The sequence below is a fragment of the Anguilla anguilla genome, chromosome 5 (genome assembly GCF_013347855.1).
Source record: "Anguilla anguilla isolate fAngAng1 chromosome 5, fAngAng1.pri, whole genome shotgun sequence".
NCBI lineage: Eukaryota > Metazoa > Chordata > Actinopteri > Anguilliformes > Anguillidae > Anguilla > Anguilla anguilla.
In genome coordinates, this window is record NC_049205.1 from 23249143 (window position 1) to 23264681 (window position 15539).

Below are 15539 nucleotides of genomic sequence, written 5' to 3' on the forward strand. Positions count from 1 at the left end.
TGTACTAGATTAAAACTAAATTGAAATGTTAATAATGACAAAAATATACTATATTAAAGAAATCTACTATGTAGAACAAGTCGACATAAATTTGGCTTGCTTCACAGATAGACATGCACAGTACACAGAGTTTGTTGACAGTCCCTTACCTAACAGTCGCAACAGCAGGAATAGGACTCCCAGGGCATAAGACTTCAGCTCCGGGCTGACCGTCCTGCAGAGGGGCACAGAGAAACTGAGCTAGAACAAAAAGTTTTTTGCTACATTTTAAAAACATTGCTGTGTGGTTGTGGTGAATAATGTTTTCTGTTTTTAATAAATAGGTCAAAATATGGATGGCTGTGAGGGATGCTCTTTGAATGCCTACTGCAAGAAAGCACAAGACCCCTGGACACATTTGAAGTCCTGACTATTGCTAATCAGGTGTAAATGGGACAACTGTCAGTCCTCAGGTCATAGACATCATTTACACAGTGTGGCAAGAGCACTGTGGATATGGTAAGGAGGTTTATTCCCTCACAAAGAAGCCGACCCTTTAAGTATCACGTGACACATGCTAATGTATTTGAAACCTGTCAGTGGCATGTTCGTCAGCACAGTGCTCATATTTTACATGTTTCTCACAGTCAGAAATCCTTTAAGGGCATTTCTAAACATGGTGTCCAGGCCTAGACATCTCACTGCTATGTGAGAAAGCTTAGAATGTATTCACAGTCTGCAGAATTATGATGTCAGCTGTGTTAAAGCCTTGACTGGCTCTGAGAGAAGGAAAGCTGGTGCCTATATCACGAAGCAGGAGTACTGACTTACTGATTAACTGGTTATATTGTTATATTGTGAGTCATCTGGATAATTGTACTGAGTAAGACCCAGAACTCCCAAATCTGGAACATGGACTAAAGTAAAAAGAGCTGCTCTGGGTTTTACTCAGGGCAGTTATCCAGATAACTCATATTATAACAATATAACCATGTGTGCATTGTTTGTTTACAAATCAAAAACAAGATGTCTTTGTCCCAAACATTATGGAGCTCACTATATATCCAGCTTCGTGATACAGGCCTCTGATTGTTAAAGCCCTGACTCGCTGAGAGCTGATGATGTTGCTGTATTAAAGCCCTGATTGGCTCTAGCAGAGGGGAGCTGATTTGCAGACCCTGGTTTGAGAGAGCGAGAAGAGATCTCCACAGAGAGGCCCTGGGTAATGGATGACTAGGGTAGAGCCCTGCAATGGGATTCATGGCACAAGACATGTTTACTCTGATGCATGGGGTCAGAATCAAGTTTGCGAGATGATAAATGGCATTTAAAATATTACATAAACAATATAAATTACTACATTGCTCAATGATGCACGTAAAGATGTAATCATCTAGTTTGCGAATAGAATTTATAATTCACCGAATCTGATCAAAAACCTAGTTAGTTTCATTTCCGCCCGTTAACTATGATGTATATATTTAATTTGAGGACTGTTAAATCATATAGGCCTGTTTGATTTCAAACTCTTGGGTTCAGAATTCTCATGTTCATTGCATTAACTAATTAATTAATTAATTAATTAATTAATTAATTAATTAATTAATTAATTAATTCATTTGTGGGATGGGAATGAGTGAAATATCAGTACAAAGCAGTGATACAGATGGGCGTGGCAACAGTCTGTAATGTTGCGGGTGGGAATTGGATTTGCAGTAGGGATGTAGACTAGGGTGTATAAGTGCACATTTCTGTGTGTGACTTGGTTAGTCTGTGTGTGTATACAAGTGTGTGTGCAACTGTGCATGTATATGTGTGTGTACCTGATAAGTAAGATGACAACGATTATGTGTGACTATGTACGTGCTTATGAGCATATACGTCTACCTGATGAGTATAATGACAGAGGGTGTCTGTGCCATGGCTCCTATCATGCTGCAGACACAGATGATGCAGAGGAAGATGAGGAAGGCCTCCTGGCAGCCCGGGCTGGGGCACTTCCCTGGCACAGCCGCAGCGTTACTGATGTCACTGGAGATGCATGTGCACCCTGTCAGATTCTGGGACAGGAGAGAAAGAGATGGTATGCCAAATCTTACTGAACCATCTGTACTGGCCCCTCTGCCTCACCTCCTCACCCCTCAGACCTCTCCCATTGCTCCTCTGCCCCACGCCTCACACTTCCCCTCTATCACGCCCCATCGCCCGTTGGACGACAGTGTGCACAGACAGGATTGGCTTTGGTGTTGTCAGTTTCTGCATACAGTGCCTTCGGAAAGTATTCAGACCCCTTCACTTTTTCCACATTTTGTTGTGTTACAGCCTTATTATAAAATTGATTACATTTTTAAAAATTCTCATCAATCTACACACAATACCCCATAATGTCAAAGTGAAAACAGGTTTTTAGAAATTTTTGCAAATTTATTAAAATGAAATGAAAGCTCTGGATGGGGAGCGTTACTGCACAGCTATTTTCAAGTCTCTCCAGAAATGTTAGATTGGGTTCAAATCCAACTCTGTCTGGGCCACTCAAGCAAATACACAGACTTGTCCCGAAGCCACTCCTGCGTTGTCTTAGTGTGTGCTTAGGGTCGTTGTCCTGATGGAAGGTGAACCTTCGCCCCATTCTGAGGTCGTGAGCTCTCTGGAGCAAGTTTTTAACAAGGATCTCTCTGTACTTTGCTTTGTTCATCTTTCCCTTGATCCTGACTAGTCTCCCAGTTCCTGCTGCTGAAAAACATCCCCACAGCATGATGCTGCCACCACCATGCTTCACTGTAGGGATGGTATTGGCCAGGTGATGAGCGGTGCCTGGTTTCTTCCAGACGTGACGCTTGTCATTGCGGCCAAAGAATTTAATCTTGGTTTCATCAGACCAGAGAATCTTGTTTCTCATGGTCTGAGAGTCCTTTAGGTGCCATTTGGCAAACTCCAAACAGGCTGTCATGTGTCTTTTACTGAAGAGTGGCTACCATCTGGCCAGTCTACCATAATGGCCTGATTAGTGGAGTGCTGCAGAGATGGTTGTCCTTCTGGAAGGTTCTCCCATCTCCACAGAGGAACTCTGGCGCTCTGTCAGAGTGGCTATTGGGTTCTTTGTCACCTCCCTGACCAAGACCCTTCTCCCCCGATTGCTCAGTTTGGCCGGGCAGCCAGCTCTTGGACGAGTCCTAGTGGTTCCAAACTTCTTCCATTTAAGAATGATGGAGGCTACTGTGTTCTTCAGGACCTTCAATGCTGCAGAAATTTTTTTGTACCCTTCCCCAGATCTGTACCTCGACACAATCATGTCTCGGGGGTCTACGATAAATTCCTTCGACTTTATGGCTTGGTTTTTACTCTGACATGCACTGTCAACTGTGCAACCTTATATAGACAGGTGTGTGCCTTTCCAAATCATGTCCAATTAATTGAATTTATCACAGGTGGACTCCAATCAAGTTGTAGAAGCATCTCAAGTATGATCAATGGAAACAGGATGCACCTGAGGATGCACTTTGAGTGTCATAGCAAAGTGTATGAATACTTATGTAAATGTGATATTTCAGTTTTATACTTTTAATAAATGTGCTAAAAAGTCATTATGGGGTATTGTGTGTAGATTGATGAGAATAAAAATGAATGTAGTAAATTTCAGGCTGTAATGTAACAAAATGTGGAAAAAGTGAAGGGGTCTGAATACTTTCCGAAAGCACTGTATGTATGTGTACATAAACATAATATACGTGTGTATATATATATATATATATATATATGAGGTATGGTACTCACAGCTCTAGTGCAACCAGCGAAGCAGGCAGACAGGTAGGTCACATCGTTGGAGCCGCAAACGGGCCTTACTGAGGCTGTGTAGCAGTTGCAGTTCCTCATGCAAACCACCTCTGGCTTCTGCCCTACCCGCAGGGTCCTGGGAACAGAGACATGAGTTCAAACGGCAAATCTCAGTCTATACCCACACCTTCCTGCATAACATTGGCCCAGCCCAGTCTATGCAACAATCTTCTGAGCTAGGTAAATGCTTAGAGAAAAACTGTGATAAAATTCAAAGTGCATTTCTGATTCAGGCTCAAATGTATTTGAAGTCGAATCTGTGTCTGGGATCAACAAATCAGCACACTACAGAAAGTACTGGAATAATGTAGGGCCTCTTAATGAATGCAATTACTTTCAAATGACACTTGAAATTATACAAAAATACATGCTAACATATAAACTCTGAAGCACACACATACATACACAAATGCACGCACGCACCAATGCACGCACACACACACACATACACAAACACACATACAGTAAACACACACAAATACATACATATATACAAACAAACATAAGAAAACAGCATCAGAAAGCAGGTCCTTACTCATCACCGTAGGTAACAGTCACCCCTGCAACAGGTCCGGTGTCACAGCCCAGGAAGAGGAAGGTGACGTAGCAGGCGGTGGACACCAGGTTAACCAGCATGGCCATGCGCACAGCCCCCAGGGCTGATAAGTTGAGCTTTTTCACCAGAAGACCCCCCAGGAAAATGCCCAGACACGCGCACGGGATTGCCGTCATTCCTAGAGAGCCACAGCGAGTCCAGCCACTGTGTTTATCTCCACTATGCTTTTGGTTTCATCCCATTACATTCATTTATCACTCATGTAAATGGGAGCAGGTATCTGTGTTCATTTGCACATACAGATAAAACTGACATACATTTAATATATATTTAGCCATTTAGCAGACCCTCCTATCAAGAACAACTTACCCAACTAACATTTTTTAGATAACCCATGAATACAGCTGGATATCTTAATGGAAATTGAGGTTAAATACTTTGCTAATGGATACAACACACAGTAAAATGTTTAGTGTCAGTTACAGAGTTTATGAGTCCACTATGGCTAGACATTTTACTGTGCAGCAGTGCTCCACCTGGAAAACCACCCAGCAATCTCTGAATTACAGACTCAGTTCCCTAACCACACATGCAGTGATGTCATATTTCACAGCAACTACACAGTACTATGCTGACCAATACATACTATGCTTTATTTCCCAGAAGTCATAATCCACACACAGATCATGCATATAATTATTCATAAAGTCAAGAGAATTAGACATATAAATCTGCAGTATGTCATAATTACATATAGTCCCAATGCAAAAATACTCAAGTTAAATCCTTTAAAATGTGAAACACATGAGCATGACTTGGCCCTTATTTGCCCATATAACTAATTATGCATATTGGTTATTTTCCTTTGTAAGCCTGCTTTACTACATGCAGCTTTTTTGTTGCTCTGAAGCTTATTGGTTGAAAAGATAAGCCCATCTCATCATTTATCATTGTGAAAGCATGACAAATATTTATAAGATTTTGGGAGATGTTGGACTGAAGGTGGCTTCTCAAGTGACTAGTGAGTGACTCACCCAGGAGCTGATTGGCTGAGGAAGTGGTGAGATTGAACTGCTGCTCCAGGTACTTCCCTAGGAACGCGGCGAAGCCGGCCACAACGGCAATCTCCATACAGGCTGCCAGGATTATGCAGGTGAAGACGGGATTCGAGAGCAAGTGCTTGGTCACCTCGGGAATCACTGGAAGACAAGGTGGGCAGGGCAGTTTATGACTCCACATCAGACCACTTAAAACCATATCAGACCACCTGACACACTGTGTGAGGGTTGGGGAGAGCACATACATATAAATATGCTCTAATTTACATTTAAGCATTTGGCATACACTTACTGAGTTAAACAGCTTACGTTTTTTTGATTTTATGTGTTCATTTTAACATGCAACCCATATTTACCAAAGATATTAAGGTTGCATACTTCAACGGTACAAAAGCAGTGCCACTCCTGGGAATCAAAGCTGCAAACGCAGTTATAACAGTCACTGACTTTACATTTATTCACTATTATACTTCACTCCAGCTCCACTCCTGTTAATTTCAGGAAAATAGCAGCATTAAAGAAACAAAGTGCATGATTTACAGCCTGAAGGCCTAATTATCCATAGCAGGAGCCAGTTCGGACCAACTGCACTGATTTTACCTAACTGCTGTATGAAAATGAGGTAACTCGTGGCACTGTAGAGTCGGGAATAACAACGTGAATAGAGGTGTTCATACTCTGACCAGCATTATCCAAACTCAGCTAGTCAAATCTAGTTTGTTTTTGTCACAATGAATTTGGCTCAATCTTTGATCAAGGTATCTGATTAGTTATGATTATTGCAGAGCCTGCTGAACCTTTCTGAATGTTCAGTTATGGGTGAAGGTGGGGATAGCTGGCTAATTCGAGAACTGTTGTTCTGCTGCCATTCAGGACCATGACTGACCAACTTCAGAAAGTTTGAGGGGCTTGTGAAATCCAAACCTCAATATAATACTTAGGTTTTCCATGTGCTAATCCTGTGCCACCACAGTCCATTGCAAGGCTAGAAATTACAGTGGTGGGCCGTCAGGGCCAGCAAGGCCTTCTCTGCTGGCCTAGAGATTGTCAGAATCAGAAAATTATATTTTTGGAATTTAATATATATTTTCATTAATGCAATGTCTTTCATTGCTACTCTCTCCCTCAGTTGTGCTGCTTCCAGTGCAGCTCATATAAATTAGAGCTTTTATCCAATCAGATTTTCTGCCTGTGCTGTCTCCGGGTGAAAAATCTACCCTGAACCTTCAGAATTTTGAGTGAATCCCCTCTGCTGTTGAAGCAAATGGGGACAATGTTGTTGATTTTCATATTCTTTAACCAATCATATTTTGAGTTTGCCATGTTGGGTGTATTCTTTGACATGCCAGAGCCTTCTAGCTGGCCTTCCAATAAGGTTGCCTAGCCGCCTACGTCAGCATTTTCGTGTGGTGTGATCGGAGGGCCAGTTAGAGGGTATGCGCTGACATCACTTTCCCACTAGAATACGAACCCCTCAATTGGACTGAGTTGCAAAACATGCTGCGGCAACATGGCTAGGGAAAACTGTGAAACCGGAAGTAAAACAAACGATTATTGAAACAAAATTAAAGGCAGTTGGACTCGACAGTTGATCCTTACAATTTAGCGGCGACTGGTGAGCTGAAAATTGGTGGGGTGCAAAACGTTCCTTTAAACTAATCATTGATCTCAACCTGTTTTCATTAATTTTCCCTTATTATCAAGTGTGCCAACGATCAAACTAATCAAATGGCAAGTAACCTAACACTCAGTGTCTTCATACCGTGCTAGAGGGATTGAATCATAAATTCAATTCATCCGTTAAAAATTCGTTTTAATCACCAAGTAGTCTACACTTAGCAAACAAGATACACCAGTCTGTTATCTACCGTGTGGATTCATTGTATTGATACTCAAGGAAAATCAGGGGAAGTTTCCACCACTGCTTAGTGATTAAAACATATTTTTCTAAATTGCATTAATCATTTAATCTCCCTAACACAAAGCGAAGAAGCTGTGAGTCAATTGATTAGTCAGATTGTTTGCATGCTTGTTAATAACTCAAAATTAATTAAAACAGTTTGAGATCAATGATTAGTTTAAAGGAAAGTTTTGCACACCACCTGTTTCTTTGGTATGCGATGTTTATTTGTGATGCAGCATCCTGTCATACTGCATAATAGTCACGTTGTATTCATGTCTCTGCAATTAGTGTATTGTAAGTCTCATAAGTTTTGAGCCTCGTGTTAAATCACTTTATTCCACTCGATAAAGGTTACTGTCAATGTGACTATGGGGTGGTTCCGTCGAATGACAATAGTCTATAGCCCTAATGTCATGGTGAGGTTATTCGAAGGCGGTTTAATTGCGGGAGGATAGCACTGAAGGCCTAGGTGTAAAATACACAGCCCGCCACTGTGAAAGAAAATGAAAATAACAATTTCCTTCCACAGTTCAGTATGTCTCCATTGTTAATCCACTCCTCGGGTTGAGGTACTTTTTCAAAATACTCTTTTTTGCTAGCTCCTTTTTGTTGCAGTTGTCTGTTAGCCTGCTTTAAGATGAATATGTACACATAACGTTTTAACCAATGTCCTGTTTCTTGTTTCTCCTGTGCACAGGCTGGGTGTTGGTTTTTTAAAAGAGCACTTTGTGGGAAAAAGTTATCATGTTGCTTTTCCTTTCGTAGGAAGGAAAAGCAACATGATATTGGCTATTGTAGCCAACATGTGCATGTGTAGCTGTATGTGTACTTAGAAGACCAAGACAAAAGTTACAAATAACTTTAATTCCTCAAACTACTACAACAAAGCAGCTATGAAGACTAGCAAAACACTTTTAATGTCATGGTGGCTTTATTACATAAAGTGTTGAGTAATAAGATACAGTACAACCGATATGCATTATGTTCTGGTGAAAATGTCTGCCCTCCATCCCTCAGGAGGGTGCCTCACATTGGTGGTGGCTGTGGTTAGTTTTCACCTCCTTCACTGTGAAAAACTTTGAGGTCAGAAAATGAAAGGTGCTATACAAGCAAGATCCACCATGGTTATAATTATTATTGTTATTACCTCTGAGCTGCTGGCAGCAGGACAGACTTGGCCCAGGATCGGTGTGGCACAGAACCCCATTGCTGGGTTTGGAACCCTCATAGTCCTGTGGCAGGCCGCTGTTGGTGGGGAGCATGGGCTGCTGGTTCTTGGCCCCACCCTTGGCCCCGCCCTCAGACAGCGACTGCGGGAAGCCGAACATGAAGAGTGCGGAGAAGAACAGCAAGACGCCACACAGCAGGAACCCGCCCCACCAAGCGCCAATCCAGCGTGGATCCTCTGGAGTGATGTCCAACTTACCTAAGACAGACACCAGAGATATAAATGCAAACATAGATGCAGACACACACAAAAACACACAAAACACACACACGCACATGCATGCACTCACACACACAAACACCCACAGATACATGCACACATGCAGGCACAGATACACACAACACACACATACCCACACCACACATGTATGCAGAAAAACACACACATACACTCAGGCAAAAAATCAGAGTAAATATATTTGCCTCATAATATAAAACTAGCACATATGTAATGTATACATGCATTTGTGTATATATGTAAATATGAATAATTTATAAGAATGATTTTATATGAATAATTAAAAGAGATACAGTGGTGAGAAGACACAGTAGTGAGCTGGTGCATTTATAATTCTGAATGTATAGTCACTCACTGGTGTCAATGAAGATAGCATCCACATAGATTTTGGTACACAGCGACCCTAGGATGAACCCACAGGCTGGCCCAAACACCAGAGTAGAGAATAAGATACCTGAAAATACACAATACAAGGAACAATGTGAGGATATGACACCACAATACACAAACAAACAAATAAAATAAAAACAGGGTATGACATCATAATGTACATAAATAACATTTCACCCAAAATTATGGGCATTAATATGGAGTTGGTCCACCCTTTGCTGCTATGACAACCTCCAGTCTTCTGGGAAGGCTTTTTACTAGATGTCGGAGCATTGCTGCAGGGATTTGCATCCATTCAGCCAGAAGAACATTAGTGAGGCCTGGCATTGATTAGGCCTGGCTCACAGTTGACTTTCCAATTGATCCAAAAGGTGTTGGATGGGGTTGAGGTCAGGGCTCTGTGCAGGCCAGTCAAGCTCTTCCACACTGATCTTGAAAGACCATTTCTATATGAACCTTGCTGTGTGTCCCAGGGTATTGTCAAGCTGAAACAGGAAAGGGCCTTCCCCAAACTTGGGGAAGCACAAAATTGTCTAGAATGTTATTGCATGCTGTAGCATTAAGATTGGCCTTAACTGGATCTAAGGGGCCGGGTCCAAACCATGAAAAACAGCCCCAGACCAAGGGGTGTCCAGATACTTTTGGTCATGTAGTGTACCATTGACAAAATTCCATACTTTTAGCCATATTTTTAGCTAAATAACCTAGCATCTACAAAATTAAATCAGACCAGGTGATCAGGAATTACTGTATACCTTTTTAAACCCTGCATGCAGGGCTTGACATGAACACCCGCCAAATATGGGTAGAATTTGGCAGTGGCGTGTAACTCCCACTCTTACCAGCCACTGGTCGGGTGACTTTTTGGGAGCATTTTCTATGGAAGACAATTTGAGCTGATACTACAGGACACTACAACTCCCTTGAGCATTGGGTGCTCATCCCATTGGCCCATTCACTTTGCTCTGTCGTGTCTTTCCTCCTTTGTCGAGCTGGGAGTATAATTGATAAGAAGGAGAACTGGACCGATATCTAACCACTGCCAAACAACCATATACCCGTTGCGGCTTTAAACTTTCCGTTAAGTGACATTTCACACTAGTGGAGAGCGCAGATTCAGATTTTGTGATTGTGATCTGAAAACACAGAATTGATAACGATTAACATCAAACACAGAAAACAACAACTTTGATTTCAGAGTCGCTTTTGTTAATTTAGCCCTACAAAAAAGAAAGTAGGCTTGTGGCAGTGTTCGGTTTAACCCTGTGGCACACAATGCATAAGCTTACATGGTTGTAGTTATTTTCTCACCAGTATTAGGGAGGTCAAACCTGTTTTGGCGATTTTTCAGAAAACATATTTTACAGTTTATTGTTCATGCATAATGCCATAAATGCATAATCAATTAACAACATATAAATTGCTAACTTGCCAGAATATAATGGTTGTTTGCTATAATATGATTTAAAAAAATGAACCACTTGCCTCCGCATGTTATCAGTCATTGGAGGGAGACGCATCATCACCTGTGTGACTTTTTGGGTTGGGTTATCAGTTTTCTTTCAATAACATGAACCAATATTTTGTGGTATTTTTACAGTAAAACTAATATACTGTACGTATTTACTGGTATGTATTGTTATGGGATCCGACGTTTAATGAAAAATGTACTCTCAAAACACAATACGTGCCAAAATGTCTCTGTTTCAAACAGCGCCCGTGGCTTCAAAATTCCATTGCAGTTGGGGCCTGGAATCGACCAGGCTCATGTCTCCGTTTTATGTCCCTAAAAAAAAAAAAAACACCCATTCATAAAACTAAAATCCTTTACACCATACTGACATGATCTTGGCAAAAATATATATGTAAAACTTTGTTGTTCAAACGAGTTTTCCCAGTGACCTAGCCACCAGAAAACATGTACACTGGCAGCAGGTCATAGCTAGCTGTGGCAATTTGAGCTGCTGGGGATTCATGTCTCCTTTTCATCCTAATTACAAAAAACACCAATTTGTAAAACTAAAATACTTCATACCATACTGTAGACAATATCTTAGCGAAGAAGTACCTGTAAGGATCTTGTTGTTCAAACGAGTTTTGCTGGTGACTTAGCCACCAGAAAACATGTACAGTGGCAGCAGGTCACAGCTAGCTGTGGGATTCAGATTCCAGAAGGTCGGGCATGTCTCCTTTTTACCGTAATTACAAAAAACACCCATTCATAAAACTAAAACCTTTTATACCACACTGTAGATAAGACCTTGGCGAAGAAATAAATGTAAGGGACTTGTTCAAACGAGTCTTCCTAGCGACTTAGCCACCAGAAATAATACATTAGCAGCAGGTTATAGCTGGCTATGGGATACTATTATATCTGCAGGGGATTCGGATTCCATAGGGTGGTATGTCCTTTTAACCGTAATTATAAAAAAACATGCAGTTGTAAAACTAAAATGCTTTATACCACACTGTAGATACAATTATGGTGAAGAAATACAAGTAAGGATCTTGTTGTTCAAACAAGTTTTCCTGGTGACTTAGCCACCAGAACACATGTATCGTCACCTTACCCATAGTCACTTGGCCAAACCTAGACACACTCCCTTGTGTCCCGTCCTTTTCATTGAAAATGTTGAAAGGACATGGGCAAAAAAGTAGTTGACCTGTATTTAGTGTAATTAAACTACCTTTGTGTCAAATTTCATGTCCATCCAAACATATATGGGAATATTACCAAATGTTTAATAAACATCACCCTGTCCGAGTGCAAAAAATGGGCCAATTCGGCACTGGGCGATGATATTGGTATACTTGACAGCCTACTTTCGCAGGCTTTGAATGTGGGTGTCTGTCTATGACCCTGCTTACACTTGGTTTTAAAATGCGTCTTGGGCAATCGGATCACAAGTGGACAACGCTAAATACAAATGTAAACGACCACCAAGATGCATTGTGATCCGATCACTCGAACCACTTGCTGACGTGGTCTGGGACGCATTTGACCACATATCTTTTATAGTGTAAACGCTAATGCGTCCTGATGCGTCCCCGACAAGGACGTAACAGGAAAATACGTCATCAATGCAGGATGTGGTGGTTGTTTTGCAAGTCGCAAATGACTTTGTCTTGCCAATCTCAACAGCTGGAATAGCCCGTACATGTATATTAGTTCTTGAAACATTTTTGTTTTCTTAGCTAGCCCGTGCGAAACAAATCTGGTGCTTGTCTGGCGACCTTCTAGCGGAAGTGACGAAGGCAGTAGCGAAATCTGAACACAAGTGGTCAGCTGAACACCTTGGAAACGCATGATAGACACAGATGTGAACGGCGATGTGTCTCGGCTGTCCACATGTGTTCGGTTCACGAAACGCATTTTAAAACAAAGTGTAAACAGGGTCTATGTGTAGGCTAGCTGTGCGGCTAGGCTAACCATCAAAGGTCTTATAGTTTTCCCACTAGGAGGAAAATAAGGTTAGCTGACCTTACAATTCATATATGTATGTTTCGTGACAAGCGGTGCTTTGTTTCAAGCTGTTTATTTATCAGGTAAATGGACATGGAACAATGCAGGCCAGGCATACATTATTATACAAAAATAGCAAAAAAAAAACACATTTGTCTATGGGTAACCTGACAATACACTGGCAGCAGGTCATAACTAGCTGCGGCTATTCGAGCTGCTGGGGATTCGGATTCCAGAAGGTGGCGTATGTCTCCTTTTCACCGTAATTACAAAAAATACCCATTTGTAAAACTGAAATGCTGTATACCACATTGTAGATAAGATCGTAGCAAAGATATGCATATAATATTTAATTATTCAATTGAGGTTTAGCTGTCTAGATATGTCAGAAAACATTTTATAGGGCCTTTTCCCTGACGTAACTTGGACTAATCAGAATTGACCAATCAATTGAACAAATGCACGCAAACAGAGTCAAGTTCGATTAAAAACTTCTAAAGTACAAAAAGTAACATTGCTGAATTGTCAGTGCACTTTTGAAATGATTTAATAGCTCTATCTATTCAATTTTTATTTAATTCAATTCAATTCAATACTTTATTGCCATGTCAACACAGTTGATAGGAATTTGCCTCTTAAAAACAGACAAAAACACAGACATTAGTAGATAAAGTACATAAAACAAGAACAGTTATCACATGTATACATTCAAACATACATAATATCATAATTCCCTGCATAGTATCATATTGTGGGAAAAAAGTGCTTCGTGGTGCTACATTCATTTTAAAGTGCTTGTTGCTTTGTGCTGCTACCTACTTTTTAAAGTGCTTGTTGGCTAATGCTTACTCTACTACTACAAGTGCTTGCGCATCAGAGTTCAAGTATCGAACAGCCTCAGGATATGTGCTGTTTCTGAGGCCAGATGTCCTACACTTAAGACTCTGGAATCTCCTTCCCACTTTTGCAAATTTCCTTGCATGCTTCCTGTTTCCTGTCTGTGGTTGAAAGAGCGAGGAGTTCGAAAAACTTTGTTACAGGCTAATATTGTGCTTTCAAGTGTGTATCGACACTATTTTGGGATTTTGTATTTAAAGAAAACCTAAGTAAGCATCATAAACACCTTACTACTTTCTCCGGATTACTCGCCAAAGTAAATTGTAAACCAAACGACGCGAACAACTGAAGAAAATACGGTAAGAGCGCATCATGACTTCCATTCCCTGCATTGTTTGCTGCATGGTTAGTCTTAGCTCTGCTGCCAATTTTACTAGTAATGGTACCTGTTCTAAGTGTCTGCTTAATTTAGAATTGGCACAGAAAATAGCTGAGTTAGAGACGCGCATCCGGACTTTGTATCAGATCCAGGAGAGTGAGACTTTCTTAGACTCCCTTTTACCCGAGCCGGATGCTAGTTTAGATGCGAGTGTCCGATTCAAAGCCCTGACCCTTGCCTACACTGCCGCCAACAGGACAGCCCCCATCTACTTGCAGGACATGACTCAATTCTATGTGCCTGCTCGACCACTCCGCTCTGCGGCAGCAGGGCGTCTTGCAACCCCTCCCACCCGCCCAAAGGGATCACAGAGCTTCTCCACCCTAGCTCCCCAGTGGTGGAACGAACTCCCCGTCCCTCTCCGAACCTCCCCCTCACTATCCATCTTCCGCCGTGGCCTGAAGACTCATCTCTTCAGACTATACCTAGAATAACCACCACCACGCTGTGTATATATATATTAAAAAAAAAAAAATAAAAAAAAAAAAACCCTTTTTCCTGTCACTTGTTACATGTTGCCCCATCCCTGCACTTCTTGGTAAATTGTATTTGTCCTAATACTCTAGCTTATTCTTCTGCCTAGTTTGGCTTTGCAGATGTTAGACCAGGATAGTGTTCTTTGTTCTCGGCTAGAAATAGCTTTACAAAATAAGTAATTGTACCTTACTGAACCCGTGTTCAGCAGTTGTCTACGATCATGAAAATGCACTTTTTGTACGTCGCTTTGGATAAAAGCGTCTGCTAAATGAATGTAATGTAATGTGTTTCTCCGCCGCCAGTGTCCTCGCTGCAGGACGATTTTATCACGGTACCAAAGAAACATAGTTGCCGGCCCAGGGCCGCCGAGCACCACCCAACTCGCGTTTCCAACAGATATTCCCCACTCAGTAACACACCTACTGAGAAAGCCCTGATCATAGGGGATAGTATTTTGAGAAACGTGAGATTAGAGACACCAGGGACCATAGTACAGTGTATTCCTGGGGCCAGAGCCACCGACATTGAGGCAAATTTAAAAGTGCTGGCTAAAAGTAAACGTAAATACTCTAGGATTGTTATCCACGTCGGCACAAACGACATCCGATTGAGGCAATCGGAGGTAACCAAAAACAATATTATATCGGTGTGTGCAGTGGCAAAAAAGATGTGTCGGGAAGTAATTTGCTCTGGCCCGCTTCCAGCTCGTAGGAGCGATGAGGTCTACAGTAGGCTATCTTCGCTAAATCTCTGGCTGTCGGAGTGGTGCTCATCTAGTGACATAGGCTTTATTAACAATTGGCCTGATTTCTGGGGAAGGCCTGGCCTATTAAAGAGAGACGGACTCCACCCGAGCTGGAGAGGTTCTCGTGTCCTATCCAACAACATAGCTGCTAGTCTTAATAAGGCCAGATCCTGACACTCCATCAGGGCACCGGCCAGGCCGCAGGCTTCTAACCTTATGTTTTTGCCTGCTCGTTTCTTTATACCTGTGTCCCAGACTTATGGCCCTACGCCTCTGTCTGCAAGGTGCGTTTCAGAGTTAGTTCATAGAAATAGTATTTCAAAAGCCCCTTTAATTAATACTCTTAAACTAGAATCTGATATCTGTTATATTGAGACTGTGTCTGTTCCACGC

At 41.6% G+C, this 15539-nt stretch overlaps 1 protein-coding gene across 2 annotated transcripts in view; it reads right to left on the minus strand.

Annotated features, from left to right (window-relative positions):
- Positions 1-15539, minus strand: part of LOC118227105 (solute carrier organic anion transporter family member 3A1-like) — a 221505-nt gene that overhangs the window by 5053 nt on the left and 200913 nt on the right. For both annotated transcript variants that reach the window (XM_035417249.1, XM_035417250.1), the window contains 7 exons: positions 9151-9249; positions 8478-8756; positions 5404-5568; positions 4349-4547; positions 3754-3889; positions 1867-2039; positions 150-214 (listed from right to left, as the gene is read on the minus strand). In XM_035417249.1, the coding sequence (XP_035273140.1) occupies positions 150-214; positions 1867-2039; positions 3754-3889; positions 4349-4547; positions 5404-5568; positions 8478-8756; positions 9151-9249 (1116 nt within the window). The remainder of the gene's footprint in view (positions 1-149; positions 215-1866; positions 2040-3753; positions 3890-4348; positions 4548-5403; positions 5569-8477; positions 8757-9150; positions 9250-15539) is intronic.